The sequence below is a fragment of the Carcharhinus amblyrhynchos genome, unplaced genomic scaffold (assembly GCF_965287045.1).
Source record: "Carcharhinus amblyrhynchos unplaced genomic scaffold, sCarAmb.v2.hapA scaffold_37, whole genome shotgun sequence".
NCBI lineage: Eukaryota > Metazoa > Chordata > Chondrichthyes > Carcharhiniformes > Carcharhinidae > Carcharhinus > Carcharhinus amblyrhynchos.
The window spans coordinates 5,679,978-5,707,167 of record NW_027649778.1 but is presented as its reverse complement, the minus strand read 5'-3'; the positions used below and the strand labels follow the sequence as shown (position 1 = coordinate 5,707,167).

At 45.1% G+C, this 27,190-nt stretch overlaps 1 protein-coding gene across 1 annotated transcript in view; it reads left to right on the top strand.

The window, feature by feature from the left end:
* LOC145362172 (NF-kappa-B inhibitor beta-like) overlaps positions 1-25,779 on the top strand; it is a 31,110-nt gene extending 5,331 nt beyond the window's left edge. Inside the window, exons 2-6 of the mRNA XM_080218222.1 lie at positions 12,099-12,204; positions 12,388-12,604; positions 14,012-14,100; positions 15,363-15,608; positions 23,023-25,779. Coding sequence (XP_080074348.1) covers positions 12,099-12,204; positions 12,388-12,604; positions 14,012-14,100; positions 15,363-15,608; positions 23,023-23,061 — 697 coding nt within the window. The 3' untranslated portion in view covers positions 23,062-25,779. The remainder of the gene's footprint in view (positions 1-12,098; positions 12,205-12,387; positions 12,605-14,011; positions 14,101-15,362; positions 15,609-23,022) is intronic.
* The last annotated feature ends 1,411 nt before the right edge of the window (positions 25,780-27,190 follow it).

Here is a 27,190-nt window from a genome sequence, read left to right as displayed (position 1 = left end):
AGATTCATCACTCTGAGTGAAGAAATTTCTGCTCACCTCAGTCCTCAAAGGTTTACCCCGATCTCAAACTATGACCCCTTCTTCAATTGATCCGATTGATGAATGAGCATTGGCTCCCATGATGGTCCAAGGGGCTTCCACATGCACTCTGATTTCTATTATTGTATGTGAAAGCAAGAAAATGTTGCATTTATGTAGCACCGTTTCTGACCTAGAACCCTACAGTGCTGAAGAGGCCGTTTGTCCTGTCGAGTCTGCACCAATGCATGAGAGGCCCTGATGTGCCCACTTGCCAGCACTTGGCCCATAGCCTTTAATGTTATGACGTGATAAGTACTCATCCAGGTACTTTTGAAAGGATGTGAGGCATCCTGCCTCTGCCATCCTCCCAGGCAGTGCATTCCAGACTATCATCACCCTCTGAGTAAAAATAAAATATTTCCTCACATCTCCCTAAACCTCCCACCCCTCAATTTTAACTTGTGTCCCCTCATAACTGACCCTTCAACTGAGGGGAACAGCTGCTCCTTATCCACTCTGTCCATGCTCCTCATAAACTTGTATATCTCAATAAGTCCATTAGTTGTTTGTAATGCTTAGTACTGTGGCAGTGTGAGAAACCTGGCAGCCAATTTCCACAATTAGCAATCTGATGATGATTAGATAATCTACTTCAGTGATGTTGTTTGAAGGGTAAATATTTGCCGGACGGTGGGAAGAACTCCCCTGCTCTTCAAAATAGACCTCCGCTATTTCTAGCGGTTCTATACAAACTTTCCCGCCGTCAGACTTGATAGGTCCTATTCCTTCATGTCTTATCCTCTTGCTCTTCACATACTTGTAGAATGCCTTGGGGTTTTCCTTAATCCTGCTTGCCAAGGCCTTCTCACGACCCCTTCTGGCTCTCCTAATTTCCTCCTTAAGCTCCTTCCTACTAGCCGTATACTCTTCTAGATCTCTAGCATTACCTAGCTTCCTGAACCTTTTGTAAACAACAGAAATCTCCATTAACTTCGGGTGAGAATTTCCAGTCTTACCTGAAGAAGCCATAAAATCCCGCCCAGTATCTCTCTGATGGTGTAGCACTCTCTTGGCACTGTACTGGAGTGTCAGCCTAGATACTTGTACTTAATCTCTTTGGTTGGGATGTTTTTGATTTGATTTATTATTGTCACATGTATTAACATACAGTGAAAAGTATTGTTTCTTGTGCGCTATACAAAGCATACTGTTCATAGAGAAGGAAAGGAGAGTGCAGAATGTCGTGTTACAGTCACAGCTAGGGTGTAGAGAAAGATCAATTTAATGCGAGGTAGATCCATTCAAAAGTCTGACAGCAGCAGAGAAGAAGCTGTTCTTGAGTCAGTTGGTACGTGACCTCAGACATCTGTATCTTTTTCCCGAAAGGAGAAGGTGGAAGCGAGAATGTCCAGGGTTAATGGCGTCTTTAATTATGCTGGCTGCTTTGCTGAGGCAGCAGGAAGTGTAGACAGAGTCAATGGATGGGAGGACGTGAAAGACTTTGCGATGTTCAAAGGAATATTGATAGCAATCAACATCTGGACTTTGTTTCTATTTGGCGCACATACCTCCTTTGTCACCAGCTCTCTATCATATCTCCTAATGTGGAGACATAGGCATTGGACTGGGGTAAACACTGTAAGAACTCTCTCAACACCAGGCGAAAGTCCAACAGGTTTAATTGGAATCACAAGCTTTCGGAGTGTCTCTCCTTCATCAGGTGAGTGGATACCTGAAAGCTCGTGATTTCAGATAAACCTTTTGGACTTTAACCTGGTGTTGTGAGGCTTCTTACAATATCTCCTGACTGCATGATGGTTAGCACAGCTGCTTCACAGCGCAAGAGACCCAGGTTCGATTCCAGCCTCGGGTTACTGTGTGGAGTTTGCCCTTTCTCCCTGTGTCTACGTGGGTTTCCTCTGGGTGCTCCGGTTTCCTCCCACACTCCAAAGATGTGCAGGTTAGGTGGATTGACTATGCTCAATTGCCCTTAGTGTCCAAAGATGTGTAATTTAGATGGATTAGCCATAGTAAATGCACAGGGTTACGGGCATAGGACAGTGGAGAGGTCCTGGGTATGATACTCTGTCAGAGTCTGTGCAGACATGATGGGCCAAATGGCCTCCTTCTGCACTGTAGGGATCCTATGATGTTTTCCTGTTTTATAATGACCCATCGTCTTCCATTTTGCCATTCAGCAGGGCTTCCTATTCCCCAGAATCTACAAATCTCAGTACCTGATCATAGAATCCTACAGTGCAAAAAGAAGCCACCCAGCCCATCGAATCTGCACTGACCTCAATTCCACCTGGACCCTATCCCGAATGTCCCCGTGTATTTAACCTGCTAATCCCCCTGACACTAAGGGAAAATTTAGCATGTTCAATCCACCTAACCTGTACATCTTTGGTCTAATAATTTGGAGCAACATGGGAACTCAACCTGACGTTGGCTTTCTGTAGTCATTGCCAAGAAAGACCGACTATTTCATAATGAAAATAATTGAACATCCAAACTAGGAGCAGGACATGGTCATTCAGCCCCTCAAGCCTGCTCCACCATTCAGTAAGATCATGACTGATATGGTTGTGGCCTCAAAACCATTATCATAGAATCCCTACAGTACAGAAGGATGCCATTCGGCCCATCAAGTCTACCGACAACAATCCCACCACTATTCTCGCAACCCCAAGCATTTATCCTGCTAATCACCCTGATACTAGGGTCAATTTAGCATGGCCAATCAACCTTACCCGCACACCTTTGGACTGTGGGAGGAAACCAGAGCATCCAAAAGGAATCCACACAAACACGGGGAGAGTGTGCAACTCCACAGGGACTGGGACCCTGGCTCTGTGAGGCAGCAGTGATGACCACTGTGCCTATCTCCCCAGTACTCTTCGATTCCTTCCTTAGTTAAGAATGTTATCTGCCTTGGCCTTAAATATAGTCAATGTCCCTGCCTCAACCATTCTCAATGGAAGAATGTTCCGCAGACTCTCAACCCTCAGAGAGAAAAATACTTAATCTCCTGTCTTACATGGTGGTGGGTGGGTGGGTGGGTGGGTGGGGGGGGGGGGGGCTCTTATTTTAATCTGTGTTCCCTGTTCTGGTCCCTCCATGAGGGGAAACATCATGCCAGCATCCACTCTGTCAAACCCCCTCCATATTCTGCTTATCAATAAGATCACTTCTGATACTAAGATCCAGTGAATACACCCAAACTGGATTTGGTGGGAGTAATTAAAACCAACAGAAACAATATTATGATTATGACAATTTATTTAATGTTTTGTACATGATGTTCGAAGCTTCTGCTTCCTTCTTTTAGTCCTCCTAGTCTGAGAGAGCCTTTGTCATTAGTACCAAGAATGTTCCAAAGCGTACCCAGTAAGGACTTTTGAAATGTGAATCACTACTTGTATAGGGGAAGTCAGATTGGTTACATGAAGATCCCGCATTCAGTTAAGAAATAATAGTCTGGATAATCCATTTAATGATGAGGAATAAATATTCATTTGTCTGAATTCCAGCCTTTTCATTCTTCAAGGCAATCATCCTTTCCTGGACATATTTTAAAAGTAGCTTCAGACCAGGGCTTATTAGAATCTCTACAGCGCCATTCAGCCTATCAAGTCTGGACTGACTCTCTGAAAAAGCACCCCACCTATGCCCAATCCCTCGACCCAACCGTGCAACCCTGGGCATTCACCATGGCCAATCCACCTCACCTACACATCTTTGGAGTGTCTGTGTGCATTTACTCCCACGTGAGGAGAATGTGCAAACTCCATGCAGACAGTGACCCGAGACCGGAATTGGACCTGGATACCTGATGCTGTGAGACAGCAATGCTAGCCACTGTGCCATCCCGCATCAAGTGCAGGCAGCTTACTGGAGATAGTTTCCTCTCTCAGTGCTCCATATAGGACTCTGAGTTGCTACCATGGATCAGATCGAATCTCAGAACCCTGACAATGTGTGAATATCGAAGCTCAGCCGCTTCTGACCTGCATGTGCTTATATCCCATAATGGTCTGTGCTGTTTACCGTTCTTGTGCCTGCAGGTTTAGAAAGGGCTGCCAGTGCTGATATTTCAATGGATAAAGCCTTAAACCAGAACCTAAACTAACACCAGAATTCTGGCATATACAGGAATAAGTGGATTTAAAAGTTAGATCTTGCATAAAAGAAAGTCAATCACTCATGTCCGTGTTATCTCTGAAAGAACTGTCCTATTGAGTTCCATGCCCTAGCCTTTTCCCTCAGAAACCTTCAGAATAACTCTCTAAATGTCCACACCCTTTTAGAAGTTCCATTGGAATCTGCTTCTGGGCAGTGCTTTCTGGATCGTAACTACCCTTATTGTGAAGAAATATCTCTTCAATTTCCCCTCCAGCTCTTTTTCTAATATTCCAAATCTACCGCTTCTGATGACTAACCTGTTGGTCAGAGGAAATAGTAAAGAGGGGGGAATGGGAGAGCCAGCATCAGGGCAGGGGGGGCTCTTTAAGTGCACAAAGCAGTGTGGGACAATCTTCGTTGGGGGAGGGGGGGAGGCAGGGGGTGGGTGGAAGGAAGGAACTATCCCTTTAAGGGCAACACAAGCAGGGGAGGGTCACCATGGCTTGAGGGGACCAATTTCGACGGAGACTGAATAATCACCCCAGCAGATAGAGTCCTCTCTTAGGCAGAAGGCATCTAGAAACCATGTAGGGACTGTGGTAGCTGGGGGCCTATAAGCCTCTGGGCAGTTTTGAGGGCTGCACAGTGGTTAGCACTGCTGCCTCACAGCACCAGAGACCTGGGTTCAATTCTGGCTTGGGTCGCTGTGTGTGTGTGTGTGTGTGTGTGTGTGTGTGTGTGTGTGTGTGTGTGTGTGTGTGTGTGTGTGTGTGTGTGTGTGTGTGTGGAGTCTGCATGTTCTCTCTCTGTCTGCGTGGGTTTCCTCTGGGTGCTCTGGTATCCTCCCAAACTCCAAAGATATGCGGGTTAGGTGGATTGTCCATGCTAAATTAACCCTTCGTGTCAGGGGAACTAGCTAGGGTAAATGCATGGGGCAATAGGGATAGGGCCTGGGTGGGATTGTGGTCAGTGCAGACTCGATGAGCCAAATGGCCTCCTGTACTTTAAGATTCTATGTTTCTCCCAATTTGCTCAATCAAAACCCCTCATAATTTTGAACACCTCTATAAAACCTCCTCTTAACCTTCTCTGCTTTAAGGAGAACATTCCCAGCTTCTCCATCTCTGCAGCATTTAGTGAAGTTCCTGATTCCTGCTCTCATGTTGGTGAGCCTCCTTTATACCTTTCCAGGGCTTTGTACATTCTACCTGCTGAGAATTGGACACAGTCTCATCTGACTTCTAACCAGTGCTTAATAAAGTTTTGTATGGGGTGCCAGTAACAAAGTGAAATGTGTGGCCAGTGAGACTTCAAGTCCATGAGGACAAAATCCAGAGCATACATGAGGGAGGGAATTAGAACAGCATTTTGCGCCTGAATCCATGTGTTGGTGTCTCATTGCTAGCTTGTGTGCATTTTAAAACACGTTTCTGCTCCTGTTGCTGCTATGAGTGGAAAAATTGCAGGTGAAAGTGAAAAGAAGATGGCAAGAACGTCTGCCTCAATACTACCCGTTGTCACATGTCGGGTACTTAACGTGTTTGCTTCCAGCTGCAGCTAATGAGGAAATAACTTATTATGTTTATTGAGCTTCCCCTATTTATAGAAGGGCAAAAATTCCCTTGTTATAATTACCTGTGGTGCACGCGATTGCATTATTGCATCAGTTTGTCATAGTAAGCACAGTGACCATTAAATGCACGGGAGTCCAAATAGCAGCAGCTGAGCTTTACTCGCCTTTGATTTAGTAACCCCGCAAGTTTGGAAAAGGGCTGTCATTGACGCTGTACCCTCACTTGAGGAATAATTTTAGGGCACAGTGGTTAGCACTGCTGCCTCTCAACGCCAGGAACCTGTGTTCAATCCCCAGCTTGGGTCACTGCCTGTGTGGAGTTTGCACATTCTCCCCGTGTCTGCATGGGTTTCCTCCGGGTGCTCCAGTTTCCTCCCACAGTCCGAAAGACATGCTGGTTAGGGTGCATTGGCCGTACTAAATTCTCCTTCAGTGTAGCTGAACAAGTGCCAGAGTGTGACGACTAGGGGATTTTCATAGTAACTTCATTACAGTGTTAATGTAAGCCTACTTGTGACACTAATAAATAAACTTTAACCTTAATCCCCAAGTCAAAACATGAAAAAAAATTAGAAATTCTGCCCCCATCCTGATTTGTGCAGGCAACAATGTGTGCATTTGTGTGTGTAAGAAACAATACTTTTCACTGTGTACTAATAGATGTGGCAGTAATAAATCAAATCAGGTTTAGCTTTAGGTCAGAACCTGAACTATGCTGTTGCCCAATGTTGGGGTTGTTCCAGCTTGAAAATTTGGCAAAACTGAACCTGCCTTCTGCACTGGAGTTAATGTCAACTTCTCTGTGTCGTGTTCTCTGTCTTCTCCCACCCCCACCTAGCCCCAGTGTTCCCACTACGCTGTACAGGTGAGTGGACTCAGAGCAAACAGAGAGGTAGAACACAATCCTCACTCTGTGATTAATAATGTACAAAAAGAATTTAAAAGGCCATGTGCAACTAAATTTTAATAGGAAGGTGGATATTCCCCTGCTCCTTCCACTTCCACCATTATTTTCAGTTACTGCTTATTTGTTCTCGGATAAAGCTTGGAATTTTCAGTTCCAAAGCTTTGTTTGAATCCCACAGACAGACTACTGTGTCTGAGCTTGAGATTTCATCTTTTCAAGCATGCATTTCCAACCCCACACTACGTGGTGAGAGCAGATCATTAGTTAACACTCAAACTGGCACATCTACTGCCTTTGGCACATTTGTCACTAAATTGTGAATTGTGTGTAACAAATTATGCCAGATGGCATAGATGTAGAATTTCACAAGGTCTCAAGTGTTGTCAAGTCATGTATTTGCCTCAAGGAATCTACCCCCCGCCCCCCGAAACACCCGCCAACTTTAATATTCTCTCCCGTGCGCACTAACCCATTGCCACCACTGCAACATACAGATTAGTCAAGCAGCTGAATTTAATCATTGAGGCAGTTTGCTTGTAGCTCGTGATCAGTGCTTAAAAAAGGAATAAGTAGGCAAACAACGTCAGCATTGTTCTTGAGGTAGATGATAATGTTTGTCTTGACACGATGTGTCAGTTTCAGTAACTCCAGAATGCAGCAATAGCCCTGGAATTTCCCAGCACATGATAGATAAACAAATTCTCAGTGAACTGCTGGTTTATAACTTCTTTATGGATGTGTTTAACTGCAGCTAGCCATCTATCTACTGCTGATATCACAGTCCACCCAAGGAATTCCCCATCTTCCCCTCTCCAATTTTCTCTTCTCCTTTCCTGAAGAAATCTGCTGTGGCCAAGGTACTTTTCCACCAGAGCTTTGGCTACTCAGATATTCATTCCTCATTTGTCAGTTTAAACGGCAAGCAGTGGCTAAATGCTCCAACCTTGTGATCCTTCTCCCTTTATTGTTTTCCACTGAGGGATACACATGTAGGCTAGCAGAAGTACAAACTGTACCTTATTTCCAAGCCTACAGTGGCACTGAATTCTAATATTTTTGTTAAGAGGTAATTTGATATAACCCAGGGACTGGACACACCCGAGGTATTTATAAGTGCATGTTTCTGACTCTTGCTCTCTGAACTGCCTTGGCCCTGACATGTCAGAGAAATCTGAATTGCAACTTTGGTTTTGTGGATAGTCCCAATGCTTATATTTAGCACCGACTGCTATTTGCTTTAAATGATTACTGCAGAGTATGGCTGCAATGTTTATTCTTGTCCCTTGAGCACAACGATGTGTTGAGCTAATCACTGTACCTCATGCGAATGATAAGTCATTGATTGGAGCTTTGTGGTAAGACTGGGAAGAATTCCTGCGATGGGGCTAAAGGCAGACACTTAATTTGGCCATAGTCTAAAATCGATTGTTAATCTCCAGACTATTTTTAAAATTAATTTTTGGAATATCAACAAGGCCAGCAGTTAGTGTCAATTTCTAATTGCTCCTGAAAAGCTGGTGGTCTTCCCATCTCTTCTGGAACTGTTGCAGTCCATCTGCTGTAGGTATACCCATGGTGCTGTTAGGGAGTTCCAGGTGTTAGACCTGAGATACTGGAAGTTCAGAGTCAGGGTGGTGGGTGCCTTGTAGATAATTGTGTTCCATATGTATTGACTCCTGTAATGCTTCACTTAACTCCTCACCCTCATTCTACACGTCCAAAACACCACTGTCCCATATCAACTTACTCATCATCCTTGTGCTGACCTTCCGTGTATTTCAGAGTGCCGCAGTACTTTGAATTCTTGGCATCATTTGCAAGTCTCCATGACTTGGTTTCCCCCATCTCAATAGCCTTCTCCATCCCCACCTCCAGGTGACTTTCTATCTTGTGCCTCTGGGCATTGTCACCTTTCCAGTGAACCAAACTACTGTGACCGTAATATCTAGAATCCCTAAACATCCCCACATACCTAATCTTGTAAATTTTCCCTTCTTTTAAAAACCCTGCTCAGATTTCATCTCTGTGACTTCCCTGCTTTAGTCATCTCCACGACGGCTGTGTTTGTCTTCCTGGGTGATGCATTGGAATATTTTCCACATCAAAAGGTGCACTGCAATTGATTAAAGTGGGGAGGGGAAGCTGTGGCTTTTTTTTGATGCTTCCTTTTTTGAAAATGCTGATATCACCATTGGAATGTCGATCAGTGGCCTATCGATAATGAGTAAGTTGATATGGGACAGTGGTGTTTTGGACGTGTAGAATGAGGGTAAGGAATTAAATCCAGCTTCTGATCACCTTCCTTCTCATTGTGTTCCATATGCATTACAGGAGTTAATGCATATGGAACACAATGACCAGGAAGGTGACCAGAAGCTGGATTTAGTACAAGATTATTTGTGCTGCATCACAATCTGTGAAGCAAACAACTCTGTCTGGCTAAGCGAGTTGCTCCCAGTGAGGTCAAACATGTCTGATGGCTTCCCTTGGTGGCATTCTTAACTCCTGAGCCTGAAGGCTTTGGGCTCCGAGGATTTTCAGTGTGTGAGCAAAGCTGACACTTCTGTGCAGCCCCGAAGGAGTGTTGCAGTGACACTAACTCTTTTCTTGAGATGATATATTGAACTGAAGCTCGTTCAGCCAGTTTCTGTGACAAACTCAAAAAGCGTTTTTGCCTTGAGACAGAAGATGTTTGATTGGCTAAGTCAGTCTATGCGTGGTATGTGATTAATTACCAACCTCATTCTCAGAACAGAGCTAACCTGCTTCGATGCAGCACAGTGGTTTCCCGATTAGTCATTTTACCCACCAGATATCAGGGGGTAAAGAAACTGAATTCAAACATATGATGGGATATATTTGAATATACATTTGCCTCTTGGAAGTTTTTCTATATTGATAACACTATATGAATGAAGGTTTGCCGATTAGCTAGTGCCTTGACGTTTAGCAGACGTTTTAAATTGATGTGGGTGCGGTATTTCTTTACTTGTTCTGTTCAAAGTGAAGGATTTTTCTGAAATTTTTGGTGGGAGATACCACGGTCTGACTGCTTCCACGGTGGGTGGAAGCTTTGTAATGCTTCAGCTAGCATTTTGGACACTTCTCATTGTTTTCTAGTTAGAATTAAGCCTATTAACAACATAACCTAAGACATTGGGGCTGCAGTGGGCCATTTGGCTCTTTGAGCCATCTCCATTATTCAGCACGGTCATAGCTGGTAGTCCACCTCAATTCCATCTTCCTGCATAATCTCCATAATCTCCTTGGTACCCAAAAATCTGTCACCCTCTGTCTTAAATGTGCAGCTGAACACACTTCTCTCTAGCTCTGGGTCTCACCAGGGCCCTGGATATTTGAATCAAGAGCTCTTTACTTTCCTATTTGCATCCATTTGTGGCTCACCACCTTTTTAGGGATGGGTGACAGATGGTCATCTTGCCAATGACACTGTCATCCCGTGAATGAAGAAAATATAAGTTAAAGGCGGAATATAAATAGAAGTTAGAAATAGCAACTGAAAATGGTGGGGGTGGTGGTTGAGTGTCTTGGGACTGAGGAGGACAGGAACAAGGAATGTTCCCCACACCCCACAAAAAGACAGACACAGCTGTGGCCAACACGGGTACCCATAGCCACACCACCTCTTTGCAGGAAGTGAGGCAAGTTGATAGAGAAATTACTGAGTGACAGAACACGTTCAGCCAGGTGGAGAGGTGGCGGTGGATGGAATTGTTCGAGCCTCTGCTGAAGGAAGAAGCAGAGAGTCCTGAGACTCTCCAGGTGGAAATGGTATAGATTGGAAATCCAGAGTGATGTTAGAGCCGGGGAACTAGAAATTGGTGATATGATGTAGGACACCAAGGTGTCCTTGTGCAAGAATCACAAGTAGTTGGTTTGTAGGTGCAGCAAGTAGTTGAGGCAGCAAATGGAATTTTGTCCTTCATTGCTAGAGGGATGGAGTTTGAAAACAGAGAGGTTATGTTGCAGCTGTATAAGGTGCTGGTGAGGCCACACCTGGAGTACTGTGTACAGTTTTGGCCTCCTTACTTGAGAAGGGATATACTAGCATTGGAGGGGATGCAGAGAAGATTCACTAGGTTGATTCTGGAGTTGAGAGGGTTGGCTTATGAGGAGAGACTGAGTAGATTGGGGCTATACTCATTGGAATTCAGAAGAATGAGGGGAGATCTTATAGAAATGTGTAAGATTATGAAGGGAATAGATAAGGTAGAAACTGGGGAGTTGTTTCCACTGGCAGGTGAAATTAGAATTAGGGGGCATGGTCTTAAAATAAAGGGGAACAGATTTAGGACTGAGTTGAAGAGGAACTTCTTCACACAAAGTAGTGAATCTGGAATGCCCTGCCTAATGAGGCAGTTGAGACTACCTCATTGGAAACTTTTTAAGGCAAAGATAGATAATTTTTTGAACAGTAAAGGAACTAAGAGTTGTGGTGAGCAGGCAGGTAAGTGGAACTGAGTCCATGTAAAGATCAGCCATGATCTTATTGAATGGCACAGCAGGCTAAAGGGGCCAGATAGCCTACTCCTGCTCCTATGTTCCTTATTCGAGGAATCACGAATGCATGTGGGAAGAAACTGGGCAAGGAGAAAGAGGATGGAATCGTGATAGGAAGAAAATAAGTTTTGTGGGGCAAAAACAGGCTGATTCGATGGGTTTACAGAAGAAGGTAGAAGTGGCTGTGCAGAGTTGGAAATTGAGGTTTGAAGCTATAGAGGGAAGAACTCCAGAGGCGATGAGGTCACTGACAGTCCTTGAAACAATGGCTGATGCTCAGTGGTGGGGCCATGATCCAGGGGAAGATAGGAGGAAGTGTCTGAGAGTTGGCACTCAGCTCTGCGAGGTAGAGGTCAGTATGCCAGATAATAACAGCATCATCCTTATCAGCAGGTTTGATCACAAAGTCAGGATGGGACCTAAGAAAAGAGTGCAGCAAGTTCAAAGGGAGGCACCAAGAAGTCTCAACAGCTGGTTAAAGTTTATTTGGTATCAGGTGATGACGGAGCAGCGCTCTGAAAGCTCGTGATTCCATATAAACCTGTTGGACTTTAACCTGCTGTTGTGAGACTTACTGTGCCCATCCCAGTCCAACGCCGGCATCTCCACATCATGGCTACCAAAGGGAGACAGATTAGAGTGGGTGAGGGGGCGTGTGGGATAGCAAAATTGAGACGGCCGATGTTGCACCAACAGTTTGCAGAGAGGACCAGGTAGAGGGAGAACACGAGGAGTAAAAGGATCCATTGAATGGAGGAAAGAGTCCTGCCAAGAGAAACGAGTATGGAGACTAAGGGAGAGAAGATGAACTCAGCATTGTGTTGAGCCTGAGGGGTAGAAGCTGCTCCCTGTGTCGTGATCTGAATGAGCTATGTTGTATTTGAATTTCCAAAAAGCAGTTCTGAGCAGCACTGCGTGCGATTGACTAATGTGATTTCTTTTTCTTAAAAGGATGCTGCATCTTTCCGTCATTCATGAGGAAGAAGACTTTTTCAACAAGCTTCTCCATTGTACAAAGGGTACTGAATACCTGAACCTGCAGAACAACCTTTACCAGGTGATTAGAGCAGGGACAAAGATTAAAAAAAATTGACTGCTTTTGTTGTTTACTGTATTTCAAACACTTTGCTAGATTATTTCCTTGAAACTTACCCTTGTACCTTGCTTATCACTTCCCCCACTGCACTCCAGTCTCCAGAAACAATCTGATTTATTTCTCCCCACTCTCAATCTCTGACAGACTGCGCTGCATTTAGCTGTGATTATTGAGCGTGAGGATTTAGTGGAGAAATTGGTGGCTGCTGGAGCAGACCTCTTACTGCAGGAGAAAAATGGGGACACTGCCTTACACCTGGCATGCAAGAAGAGGCTGAGTGGCTGTGTTCAGGCTCTCCTGTTCCCCCCTTCTTGTGATCCATCACAGGTCAGACAGCAGCTGGATTGCTACAACTACGAAGGTAAAGTCTATAAAAAGTTAATATTCATTTTTCATCAATTACATTGATTGGAATGTGTTAGTGTGATTAGAAATGTGCTTGGAAATTAATAAGACAAGTGAAGAACAGGCTCCATGATAGCTTATTTGGGAAAGAACATGTGTAACTAAACCAGATAGACCCGAAGGTGAGATTCTGTGCTGAGTTGACTCTCAGTGGAAGCATTGGTATTGGCTTCAGTAGCTCCAAGTTACAGGAGGGTATAGTGTTCAGGGTTCCTACTGTCCAGTGACTCTGAATGAAATGCTTATATCATTTACAACTACTCAGTTAAACCTTCTGTTAGACTATCTTTCTGCCTAGGTTTGCAGGCATGATGTGGAGTTGCCGGCACTGGACTGGGGTAGGCATAGTAAGTAGTCTCACAGGTTTATTTGGTAGCATGAGGTTTTGGAGCGTTGCCCCTTCAGCGGGTGAGTAAAGTTGCCCCTTCATCACCTGCTGAAGGAGCGACACTCCGAAAGCTTGTGCTACCAAATAAACCTGTTGGACTTTAACCTGGTTTTGTGAATCTACTTACTAGGTTTGCAGGCTGTGATGTTCATTTGTGGAAGATCCATTGAGCCTATGCCACCTACTGGTATCCAAGGAGCCTGCCTCTCTCTCCTGCCACCAGCACCCCCCGCCCCCCCCCCCCCCCCCCAATACCTATCAGGTCTGCTGCTCCAGTGTGGCACTGTCAGCCTCCAGTACACCAGGAGCGGAGCCGTGCCGTGCCCTGCCTCTGTCCCTTCTTTGGTGGTACTCAAGAATAACCGTACTACCCCCACCACATTTCCCAGTACCTGTGGAGACTTTCCTTTCGTCCCTTTAAAGAGTAAAAATCTTTCAGTTAAAAAGTGGTTGGTTGGGTTGAGTTGATGGTATTGTCAGTTTACTAACTGCTGCAAATTTGGGGTGGTTTTATGTATTAGAGTTATATCCTGGTAGGAACATGAATCAGTGCAAACCTATCAGCTGGTGTGGATTCAAGTATGGCCGAGGGATGAAATAGTGCCAATTCCTCTAATAATCCCAGAGACCCAGGGTTCAAATCCCATCACAGCAGATGGTGAAATTCGAATTCATTAAAAATCTGGAATTGAAAGTCTACTGACGATCATGAAACCATTGTCAGAAAGACCCATCTGGTTGACTGATGTCCTTTAGAGAAGGAAATCTGCCGTCCTTACCCAGTCAGGCCTACATATGACTCCAGAGCCACAGCTCTTAAATACCCCCTCCAGGGCATCTAGGGAGGGGTAATAACCAGTGGACCAACAGCAATGTCTGCATCCCTTGACAATAAAAAATGAATGTTGTGTTCAAAAAGGGACGAGAGTTAGAAAAGCCTTTAATCTTGTACTAAATGTTTACCTCCTTTCACAGGGCTCACACCTCTCCATGAGGCAGTATTGCTCAATGACTTACAAATCGTTGCATACCTTCTGTCGTGTGAATTTGATATAAATGCAAAGGCAAGTAGTCTTAATTTGTTTGAGATATCAGAATGCTGAGTCCAAATGTGGCGGCACAGTGGTTAGCACTGCTGCCTCTCAGTGCCAGGGACCTGGGTTCAGTTCCTGGCTTGGGTCACTGTCTGTGCAAAGTTTGCAGGTTCTCCCTGTCTCTGCGTGGGTTTTCTCTAGGTGCTCCAGTTTCCTCCCACAGTCCAAAAAATGTGCTGGCTAGGTGGATTGGCCATGCTAAATTCTCCCCCAGTGTACCTGAACAGGAATGTGGCGACTAGGGGATTTTCACAGTAACTTCATTGCAGTGTTAATATAAGCCTACTTGTGACACTAATAAATAAGCTTTAAATATAATGGTGCAAAAGATTGGATTTTTCTTTCGCATTATTTTGAGCAGGAGGGGGCTGGTCCCATTTTCAAAACTAATTTTTTTTACTCCTCCTGCATGAAGTTCTCCTCTGGCACAAACCGGGTTCATCAGTCAGGAGGGTGAGTGGGCAATCTACACGATGGCTTCACACTGTGCTGCCTTGTAAACTGCTGTTGCAGTGTGAGTGTGTGGGGAGCAGACTTGTCACCTTAGTCTATTAGTCGTGTTTTGGTGAGAAGGTAAACTAAGATCCCATCTGTCTGCTCCAGTGCTTCACGTGGATGTTGAAGATCTCATGAATCTATCTGGTAAAAATCAAGGAGGTCAAGTTCTCCTCATGTCCAGCCAACGTTCCTCCTTCAGCCAGCACCCATCCAAGAAATGGATTAATCAGGCAATCGTATTCTTGTTAGTACAATGTACAAAATAAATGCCGTTGCATTTTCAAGTTATTAATTTATTGATTTTTTTTTGGAGTGGATTCCAGGCCCCTACACCCTTGTGTCCCTATCCTTGGTAGATTTTGTCATAGAAATCATAGAAGTCATAGAAAACCTACAGTGCAGAAAGAGGCCATTGAGCCCATCGAGTCTGCACTGACTACAATCCCACCCAGGCCCTACCCCCATATCTGTACACATTTTACTCACTTATCCTCTAACCTATGCATCTACGGTCAATTTAGTATGGCCAATCTCATCACTTCCTTTTCTGTTGTCGTGAAGAACTTTGGAATGTTTCCGAGGAATGAAGCGTGAGCGACATTCCTAAATTTTCAAACATGTGGTGTTAGTGGGGATTAATAAGAAGGTGTTTTGAAACCTTTTAATTATTTGAACTATGAATGGGTTGCCTGAGTTTGTGATGGTCTCTAAAGCCCTATGTCTCTCTCCTTTAGGAGATGCATGCAGGTCGAACCGCTTTACATTTGGCAGTGGAGAAGCAGAATCAACAGATCGTCAAACTCTTGCTGGACAGACAGGCAGATGTCCATGCTCAGATGTACAATGGCTTCACGCCAATTTGCCTGGCTGTTTACCAGCCTGATTCCCGTATAAACCAGATGCTCAGAGACTCTGGCTCTTCAGAGCCATTCACAGACGAGGAGTTGGATGAGGATGAAGGCACTGATGAAGATGGTATGGTATGTAAAGCTGGTGAAAGGAAACCTTGCCTGGTGTGTGTGGGTCCAGGAGTGAACTTGGCAGCGGTGAAATCAGGGGAATTTCTGCACATGCGAAATTTCAACCAGTTAGGAATTTTCCAGATATAGAATTTTGTTTGTTCGTGTCATCTTCCCAGAAGTTTAGCTCCTCAGATCTCCATCTCTTTTGTTGCGGTGCCCTTACACATTCTTCATGGGTCAACTGCATCTGCTGTATCATATCTGTCATCTCATTCCTCCTCTGTTTCTCCCTCCAATGTGTTTTGTTGATTTTTCCTTCCAATAACTGTCTCTGGATCAACCACCTTCTCTTAATGATGTGACTGAAATGTTGCATCTCTCTGTCTTTAATGTTAGGTTCTAATTTCTCTCTTCTGCAGCCATTTCCATCACTTCCTCAGCAGTCTTTCCGTGTAGGATATGTGGAATAGCTTTGATGTCCACATCTTGAATGCGTTTACCTTATCAGTTGTCTCTTTATTTGTTTCCAAGGATTTCCTCTGTCTGCTCGAGTTTCCTCCCACAGTCCAAAGATTTGCAGATTACATGATTGACCATGCTAAATTGCCCCTTAGTGTGTAAAGATATGCAGATTAGGTTGATTGGCTATTGCCCCTTAGTGTTGCAAGATGTGTGGGTCGGGGCTAGCCATGTAAATAGGTGGGGATACGAGGGGTAAGATGCTCTGTCAGAGAGTAGGTGCAGACTAGATGGGCCATATGGCCTCCTTCTGCACTGTAGGGATTCTATGAATATTGATGGATTTATCGGGGTAGAATTGAGCACACCAAGAATTAAAGGTGGCACAGCGGCATCGCTGCCTCACAGTGTTTAGCACCGCTGCCTCACAGTGCCAGGAACCCAGGTTCGATTCCCAGCTCAATGTCAGTGCAGAATCTGCAGGTTCTCCCCATGTCTGTGTGGGTTTCCTCTGGGTGTTCTGGTTTCCTCCCACACTCCAAAGACATGCTGTTTAGGTGAATTGGCCACGCTAAATTCTCCCACAGTGTATCCGAACAGACGCCATAGTGTGGCGACTAGGGGATTTTCACAGTAACTTCATTGCAATGTTAATGTCAGCCTAGTTGTGACACTAAATAAATAAACCTTAACTTGAAATATTTATTTTTCTCTTAAATTGATATAAGGACTAGGATTTTCCAATCCCGCCCACAGCTGGAATCATTGCGGGCGGGATGGAAAATTTGACAGAGCAGCTAAAGTCTGTTGACTCGTGGCCAAGATTCTGTGGTGCCCATGACTTGGGTGCTCATTCTTCTTGTATGAGAATGGCTATGGTAAATGCAGAATTGGCTGTGGTCTGCATCATCCGCAAAGGCAGTTTCCCACAGGCTTTACCAGGCAATGACCAAGAGATGGTAATCCTAGCTTATTTTTCTCACCACATCGAGTGTAAAGTTTCACTTGTCTTCAGTTGACACCACAGACCAGATTCTCTAGTCTCTGTGTCTTACTGGAATCATAGAGTAATACATTGCTGAAAGATTTGATTTTGCCCCTCACTCTTGTGTTTGCTCTTCGAATGAGCTGCCCAATTAGTTTTTTTCATTCATTTGTGGGGACATGGGTGTCGCTGGCTGGCCAGCATTTATTGCCCAGCCCTTATTGCTCTTCCGAAGGTGAGCTGCCTTCTTGAACCGCTACAATCCACGTGTTATGGGTTGACCCACAACGTTGTTAGGGAGGGGAATTCCAGGATTTTGACCCAGCAACTGCAAAGGAATGGCCGATATATTTCCAAGTCAGGATGGTGAGTGGCTTGGAGGAGAACTTGCAGGTGGCGGTGTTCCTATGTGTCTGCTGCCCTTGTCCTTCTAGATGGAAGTGGTCGTGGGTTTGGAAGGTGCTGTCTAAGGATCTTTAGTGAGTTGCTGCAGTGCACCTTGTCGATAGTACACACTGCTGCTACTGAGCTTCAGTGGTGGAGGGAGGGGATGTTTGTAGATGTGGTGTCATGCCAATCAAGCACGTCTGCTTCCACTCTTCCTATTTTTACCCCATTACCCTGCAATGTTTTCCCCCCTTTTAATACTTTGCATCGCATTGTCTTTTGAAAGTTGTTGTCATCTGCTTTCATCAGTCTTTAGGCTGCGTCTTCTATATCACTGCAATCTCTTTTGTTTCGTCCTCCTCCACCCTCTTAATTCTTTTGCACGTTATATTAAATCTGTGCCAGTGGGAAAACGTTCGCTCGTAACCTCAAGCTCAGTGCAAACTGCTTCCTATAACTGAACTCACAGCAAGTCATGTTTGCCCATCGCTCTTAAAACTTGCACACACTTGGCTCCTCGCCCAGGAATGACTTGCATTTGTAAAAAGAAAATCAAATTCCTCCCTTCCTTTGCAGTCCCAAAACCCACGAAGATCTCTCTGCTCCGCTAAATCTGGCCTCTTGCACAAACTAGGTTTTGATCACTCCACCATTGGCTCTGCACCTTCTGCTGTCTTGTCCTCAAGCCCTGGAATTTTCTCTCTAAACTCTTTCTGCCTCTCTCTGCGATGCTTCTTAAAACCGATTTCTTTGATCAATCTTTGTCACCCGTCCCAATTTTTCTTTGTGCGTCAGTCTAGATTTTTTTTTAAAAGTGCATGCGGTTATTCACTTTATCGTAACGCCCCTCCATAATTTTGAATGCTTGTTTAAACTTGTCCTTAATGCTGTCCACACCAAAAATGGTGACATCTTAAAACTATGCAGGATGGTGCTTTCCCCACTTAATCATCAGGGACACCAAACAGTGAATCTAATGTTTTGAGTCTAGATGATCTGGCTTTTTCCAGAGATATCATAGAATCCCTACAGTGCAGAAGGAGGCCATTTGGCCCATTGAGTCTCATGATCCCACCCAGGCCCTATTCCTGTAACCCCACATATTTACCTTGCAAATCCCCTGACACTAGGGTCAATTTATCATGACCAATCAACCTAACCCGCATGTCTTCGGAGTGTGGGAGGAAACCAGAGGAAACCCACGCAGGCAAGGGGAGAAACTGCAGACTCCACAGAGATGGTGACCTGAGGTCAGAATCGAAGCCCTGGTGCTGTGAGGCAGCAGTGCTGTCCACTGTGCCACCGTGCTGCCTTTTTATCAGTGATCGTGTAAGGTGGACTAAAGGAGAAAAGTGTTGACCAAACGGCAGCAATGCAAAGTAATTACTGAGTCATTTTGCGCAATGCCTTAGTAGTGTTCTCTGATAGGTGATGTAGCACAGCACAGCCAACTGGTAATGAGTAAAGACACACTGTCAAATTTAACCCTGGCGGTTGGTGAGACCACAAAGAAGTAATTAATGTGGGTTCTGGCACTCACCAAGTTCCCCACATGAAATAAAGAGTAAAAATAAATCGGATCTGGTAAAAGGGAAAAGAAACAGGCTAATGTTTTAAACCCAGGAGACGAGCAAACCCCTCTATTGAGCGAGTCAAAACTCCAAGGAGAGGCAGGAAAGGAAATGGCACCACCAGAAACTGAGAATTGGACATAGATTGTTTTCAGTTGATGCAAAAAGAACCTGAACGAAGCAAAAAGGCTCCTCCCTGTCAGAGGCATCCAAAAGACATGAAGTAGAGGCTGATTCGTAGAATCTTGACAGTGCAGAAGAAGGCCGTTCAGCCCACTGAGTCTGCACTGACAACAGTCCCACCCTATCCCTGTAACCTCATCTATTTACCTTGCTAATCTGCCTAACACTAAGGGGCAATTTAGCATGGTCAATGCATCTAACCTACGCATCGTTGAACACTATGGGACAATTTAGCATGGCCAATCCACCTAACCTTCACATCACTGGGCACTAAGGGGCAATTTAGCATGGCCAATCCACCTAACTCGCACACCTTTGGAATCAGTTCTGGAGCTTTGGATCAATTCAGAGTAAGGTGGGGGGATCGTGAGTTGCTACAGACTGAGATTTATTGCATACAACAGCCTCAGTTCAGCACGTGCTGCTTAAAAGAGCATTTTAATTTATGCCTAGGGGACAGCAGTGCACAAGAGATTTCCCCAAACATCTTTTGGGGGGGGGGGGGCGGTTTGTGTGCACGTGTTAACTTTACTGCTGTTTATTCTTGGCAGATTGGATTGTTTTAATGTTTAAAATTATTGACACATTTCCTGATGGTATTGTGTTGTTCTCTGATATTGGAAGAATAAGCAACGGAGGAAATTGCGCCCTAGCTGTTGCACAAAGCCCAGTCTGTCTCAGGAAGCTACAGTGTGAGTGAAAACAGAAACTGTCCGATCTGAGGATCCCGGCAACTGCTGCCTTAGTCATTTGGTTATCAATTTACTGCTCGGTACATCGCTGTGTAATAGAGTTGCCTAGATTCAGTTGCCAGTATGCGCTGAGTCAACTCACCACAGCTAGGGTGCCAGTAGAGGCATCATGATTATCCTCTGTGCCCCTACACTGGGAAGGTAGAGAATATTCCCCTTCCCCCAACCACTGCTTCCTGGTTCAGTGTTCAACTCTAGATATGCTATCTGAGCCCAAAGTGGGGTGCAATCCCTTATCTTGTCAGCTTGAATCCTGTTTGTCTCCCCTGTGGGACCGTGAATTGAATTCAGTTGGATTTTGAATTTGGTTTTTGGAGCAAGCAAAGCAATGGATTCTGGCCCACCCAGGCCACTGAGCATTGTAACTCTCCAAGGATGAGTTGCTATCCAGCAACCGCTGTTGAAAGCCTGTGCACACAGTGAGTGAGGATGGGACTGTGGTTATCTATGTGATCCCTTACACAGCCGAATAGACAAACAGCATTTGCTGTCCAAACGCCGAAGTGAATGTTGACCGTTTTGCAGAGTGCCAAACCATAGAATGAACTGGTTAGGCAGAGAGAGCAACTTGGAGCTGTGGAACAAAAAACTCCCCACACTTAGAGGGTAGGTAGTTAGTGTAAAGGAAAATAAAAGTTTATTAGTCACACGCAGGCTTGGCGTTAACACTGCAATAAAGTTACTGTGAAAATCCCCTACTCGCCACACTCTGGCACCTGTTCGGGTACAGTGAGGGAGAATTTAGCACAGCCAATGCTTCCTAACCAGCACAGCTTTCAGACTGTGGGAGGAAACCGGAGCACCCGGAGGAAACCCATGCAGACATGGGGAGAACATGCAGACTCCACACAGAGAGTGACCCAAGGCCGGATTTGATATCAGTGCTTTATTCACTATAATTTAGCCCAGGTATACTCATTTTCTCTCTCTCTCTCTCTCTCTCTCTCTCTCTCTCCCCCCCCCCTCTCCCTCTCTCGTCCTTTCCCCCCCACCCGATCAACCGGCATATGTGTTTTACACTTGCACTTTACAGTAGAAATTGCTGGGTTATGATCAGAAATGGGAACCTAGTCAATGTTTGTCCTCTTCCCCACTCTCCCAGTTGAAGATCAGTTTGTGCCCCTGCTTTTAAAAAAAGTTCTTTCATGGGAATGGGTTGTTGCTGGCTAAGCCAGCATTTGTTGTCCATCTCTGATTGCTGTTGAGAGTGATTGAGAGGTAGGTGGTGGTGAGCAGACCTGAACTACTGCAGTCCATCTGGTGCTGTGGGTTTCAACCCAGTGGCAGTGAAAGAATGGCGGCGTCACGATTTGTGTGACTGGAGGTGAGCTTGCGGGTGGATGGTGCTGCAATGCGTCCACTGCCTTTGTACTGGTGGGGGAGGTCGCAGGCGAGGAAGGTGCTGTCGCAGGAGCCTTGGTAACCTGCTGCAGTGCATTTGTACATGGCCACTCTGCCTGGGCACGGTAAGAAGTCTCACAACACCAGGTTAAAAGTCCAACAGGTTTATTTGGAATCACCAGCTTTCAGAGTGATGCTCCTTCATCAGATGAGTGAGATCAGCCTAGTGTGCTATTAGGCTGATTGGCAGTAATAAATTGTCCCTAAATTAGTTTGCCTCAATGTGGATGGCCATAAAACATTAGATAAGGGTCATGAGTGGGGGGGGTGGGGGGGGAGAGACTGGTGGTGTTAAGATGGCGGCGCGGGCTCATTGGGCCGAGGGGCCTGTTTCCCGGGCTGTTTTGTTCTTTGTTCTTTTGTTCAATCAACTGGGGCAGGCAGTCTTGGCCTTTTTGATTTGGGTGGGGGGTATGAGATGGTTGGGAGGGGTAAATGAGATGGTGGGGGTTGGAATAAGTTAAAATCAGTGCTGCTTTCTGTCAGAATTGCTGCTCCGTCATCTCTTTTGGGGATAGTAACATGTGAGGACACCTGAGGATGATGGGCTGTGATGCCACTCAAGGTGCAGTAGCCTGTCAAGTTTCTCTGCTAGGTTTCACTCTTGGATAATGTCCCTACGGCCATTACTGGTACTGCCTGGCTGTCGTGCCTAGTGAGTGAGCAACTTTGACAAGAGGAAACGTGAGAATTAAAAATATTTTAAAAAGTCCTCTGGAGTAGTGTAACTTTCACATTCAATACGCACTAACCGAAGAATCCACCTCAATTGTTTTATGGATCTCACACTGCAGTTGGCTGCTCATTCGCCATCAGACATTTCAGTTCCCTTTTCTTTTGAACACTGATCTGGCCACAGCGCAGAAATGAATCAGTCATCCCAACAAGTAACACAAGTTCCCTCTTATTCGTGCTTCTGAAAATCCACAGCTTCTTGGCAGTGTAATCTAAGACTGGAATGGATTATGAGTATGTGACTGTTTACAGTAGTTTTGTGAAATGATAGATGAGAAGTAGTCGTAAATCAGTGAGAACATTGGGAAACGTTTATCCGCACCGAGGGTGCTTAGGGCAGCACAGTGGTTAGCACCACTGCCTCACAGTGCCAAGTTCAATTGCAGCCTTGGGAAATTGTGTGAGGGGAAGAGAGAGGGGAGGGAGAGAGTGACTGGGGGGGGGGGAAGGAAAGTGTGTGAGGGGGACATGCAAACTCCTGTATCGAGTTTGCAAGTTCTCCCCATGTCTGCATGGGTTTCCTCCCGGTGCTCCAGTTTCCTCCCACAGTCCAAAACATGTGCTGGTTAGGTGCATTGGCCGTGTTAAATTCTCCTTCAGTGTACCCAAAGAGGCGCCAGAGTGTGGCGACAAGGGGATTTTCACAGTAACTTATTGCAGTATTAATGTAAGCCTGCTTGTGATGCGAATAAATAAACTAGGATGTGGAATTCCCTCCCATGTGTTGCTGTGTGCGGAGTTTCCATTCATTATTTTCAAACGAAATTAAGTATGTTGGCAGTAAACGAGGGATATTAAAGAAGAGTGAAATTAGATCAGATGGTGCAAATGTGGGAAAACACCAGTTAATGAGCCAAACAGCCTGTTTCCTGCAGCAGTAGCTGTGATTGTATGAAAGGGCTTTGTATATATGTTCTGATTCTAATAACTCTTTTTCCACTCCCCTCTCTGTCTTTTAGGATAAGTATGATGACTTGGTACTCCGTGGACGCATGTAGAAGATCAGAAAGTTCTGACGTCCTGCTGTATGATGTATTTAAGCATTAAAGTGGTTGAGCTCTACACTGTAAAGGAGTGCAGTCACATAGTCATTTTTAACTGTCTTGTATCCTCGTATTGAACCAATATCTAGGAGTAGTCATTATAAACTAGTGCAGATTTTTGGTTTGAATGAGACCGGTTGCCAATCGGATGTACGTCAAAGGGAAACCCAGTGTAAGGATGCTACTTGGGTGAGACGGACAGTGTGGAATTGGGAAGCATGAGGGTGGGCGCAGTGTAATCTGGGATGCACCAAAACCAATCTGGGAGAATGCATTGGTGTGGATTGTTAAATCTGAATAATGATTGGGGTGGGAGAGGTGGGGAAAGAGAAGGGACCATCGATGCTGCTCTACACTGGTACCTCCCACTGCTGCAATCCTCTGCCAGAGGCGATTGTTATTCCCACGGTCAGGCCTCCATTGTGACATACTTAACCAGAGGCATATGAGAGGGTGAGAACTTCCCGACGTGAGCTTTCTATATTTAAAAAAAAACTTCAACATCCATCCCCCCCACCCACCCCCCCCTCGCTCTACTGTAGCTGCCTTCTCGGCACTGAGGAGAAGAAGCTTTTGCGTGGCTTGCGTTTGGAGAATTTCCAAAGCTGACTCACAAGCAAACTATTGAACTCTGTGCAGCACGACTGCTAGATAGATTTCGTTTTCTGAATGAACTTCCTAGTCATGTTAGCCCAATTGGCAGAAACATAATAGGAAAGGATATAGAGTCACAATTGTCAGGCTTAGGTTGCAACTTGATGGATTGCACGTAAGCAGGCTAACTCGCTTGTGACATTTGGACTGATATTAAAGTGGTGAAGCCTGGCTTATATCCAGTTGGTGAATCTTGATCACCCTACGTTTGGGGCTCATTTGGATCACATCATCCACAATCTGGGGAAGTTTTATAAGTCCACAGTTGAATTAATTTTGATTTTCCCATTATTCGTGTAGGTCTATGATGCATGAGGATAAATACTGTAAGTTGACTAGTTTATGGCGAGGAGGAGAAGCAGATAAATCAAATGTGAATCAGGCTTGTCCGACCCTTTCACGTAGGCGCCACATTTCTGTTTCATTTTTCACTCAAGGGACCATGAGCAAATTTTGGAAAGATGAAGTTTGGAACAACATTAAGGATGATTTTCAAAATACCGAGGTATGGAAAAAAAAACCTTGTTCAGCAAAAAAAAAATCAGTAATAAATAAAGATAACTCTGAGTGTACGAGGGTGAGAATGTGTCTGATCAGTTCATTCCCAGCCTCAGGATGCGCCTTCACTCACCTATGATGAGTGTGAATGAGAACTTTGACAGTGGGAATGAGCCAGACTTGACACACACTGTCCCTGCACACACCCATTCCCCTCACTTACTTTCCATCCCACCCCTCACTCCATCTCCCCAGTCATTCTTACACCCACTTCCCACTCAACTCTTTTTCTCTCCTCCCTCTCCCTCTCTCTCATCGCCTCACAGTGATATCTCTTTCCCCCCCCCCCCCCCCCCCCCCCCCCCCCCCCTCCAAAAAAGCTCAGATGCCAGTGGGCTTCACCCTCGTTACCTCAAATCCTCTTTGGTACATTTGGGCATAGCTCACTGCATCCCACTCCTTGGCCCTTTCCCAAGGGCGTGGATTTCCTCCGGGTGCTCTGGTTTCCTCCCACTGTCCGAAAGACATGCTGATTAGGTGCATTAACCCGAACAGGCGCAGGAGTGCGGTGACTCGGGGAATTTCACAGTAACTTGTTGCGGTGATAATGTACTTGTGACTAATAAGTTAACCTTTGGTGTGGGGAAGCTTCTGGATTTTCCTTAGCGTTTTTCCCCCCTATGATGGATGGTTTGACATTCCCCAATGCAACTTGTGTATAACAAATTTGGGCTTCAGATTGGAAAAATCCTATTTAAAGATAGGTCAATTTAAATTTGTCAGATAGCTGCAGTGGAATAAGTTCAGATTTACTCAGTCATTTGTGGAAGTTTCAATCATTAAGTTCTTTTCAAACTAAATGGGAAACTGGCACAGTGTTCATTTAGAAAGCATCCATAGATTAATAAGTTAAATTGTGGTTTTGCGTGCCCCTTCTGTCCACCTTCCTGCCATTTTGGTCACAACTATATTTCAACGTTAAGATGGAAGCTGCCCGCGTGAACATGTAGAATGGGAATCCTGCATGTAAACAGGTTCCTGTAACGCTGTAACTGCAGTCTCCGGCCTGCGGGTGGTGCTTGTTTCGGCCTCCTCTCCTCAAACATTCACCATGTTGTATGTATTTAACAACACGCGTGTTTGTCATGTCACGGCCGATTTTATCAGTATCGATTGAAAACTATGATGCAAATTATTTTATTTTAATTATTTTTTACTTTATATTACAGTTTTTCATTACTTATTAATGTTACTTTGCATATGTACAGAATGCCTGCTTTAGCTTAAATGATCCAAAGAGACAGAGTGAGGAGTTTGTGTCTCACGTATGTGGTGTCATCTACGCTGCAGCAGTCATCTTATAAATGTACAGTCTTATTTTTGTTAGCACTATGTTGCGTTGTATTATCACATGTTTTATTTTCTTGCCTTGTTGCAGCTGTTGCTCGCCTTAAAGACACTTAGGGTAACTGGCACTTTTTCTCTTTCTAACAAACTGACAAATAAATATTTGCAAGACTCTTTCAGATGCCGTTATTTGTGAAAATAATGAACACGGTCTGTTTGCGTTCTTCCTTTTGTGGCAGCACTCCTGCTTGTGCCAGTGACCTGGGTTCGCTTCTGACTTGGATGACTGTCTGTGTGGAGTTTGCATGTTCATCCCGTGTCTGTGTGGGTTTCCTCTGGGTGTTCCGGTTTCCTCCCACATTCAAAGATGTGCTGGTTAGGTGGGTTGGCCATGCTAAGTTGCCCCTCAGTATCCAAAGATGTGCAGATAATCAGAATCCCTACAATGCAGAAGGACGCCATTCTGCACCAACAACAATCCTAGCCAGGCCCTATCCTTGTAACCCCACATATTTACCTCGCTAATCCCTCTAACTTATGCATCCGGGACACTAAGGGGCAATTTAGCATAGCCAATCAACCTAACCTGGACATCTTTGGACTTCTATAAGGTGGAGTGGCCATGTTAAGTTGCCCCTTAATGTCCAAAGATATGCAGATAAGGTGGATTGGCCATACTAAATTGCTTCGACTGCTGCCTCGTAGCATCAGGGACCCGGGTTCAATTCCTGGCTTGGGTCACTGTCTGCGCAGAGTTTGCGTGTTCTCCGCGTGTCTGTATTGGTTCCGTCCGGGTGCTCCGGTTTCTTCCCACAGTCCAAAAGATGTGCGGGTTAGGTTCATTGGCCGTGCTAAATTCTCCCTTGTACCCGAACAGGCGCCGGACTGTGGCAACTAGAAGATTTTCACGGTAATTTCATTGCAGTGTTAATGTAAGTTTACTTGTAACTAATAAATAAATAACCCTCTTGCTGTGCCAAGATGTTGGGTGGATTAGACATGGGAAATGTGTGGGGCTGCAGGGGGAGAGGACCTGGATGGGATGCTCTTTTGGAGAGTTGGTGCAGACTAGTTGGGCCAAATGGCCTCTTCTGCACTGTAGGGATTCTATATCTCTTTTTGCCACAACCCTCCAAAAGTCCCACAACACTGCCGTTAGCTTTTAATCCAGGCTGACACTTTGGTGCAGTACTGACTGAGGGAGTGCTGCACACCCACAGTGCTGCTTTTGTTCATGGGATGTGGGTGTTGCTGTGCCAGCATTTATTGCCCATCCCCCAAGGTATTTAGAAATTATCCGCATTGCTGTGGGTCTGGAATCACAGGCCAGACCAGGTAAGCATGCCAGATTTCAAAGAACAAAGAAAATTACAGCACAGGAACAGGCCCTTCGGCCCTCCAAGCCTGCACCGACCATGCTGCCCGACTGAACTAAAACCCCCTACCCTTCTGGACACCATATCCCTCTATTCCCATCCTATTCATGTATTTGTCCAGACGCCCCTTAAAACTCGCTATTGTGTCTGCTTCCACTGCCTCCCCTGGCAGCAAGTTCCAGGCACCCACCACCATCTGTGTTTAAAAA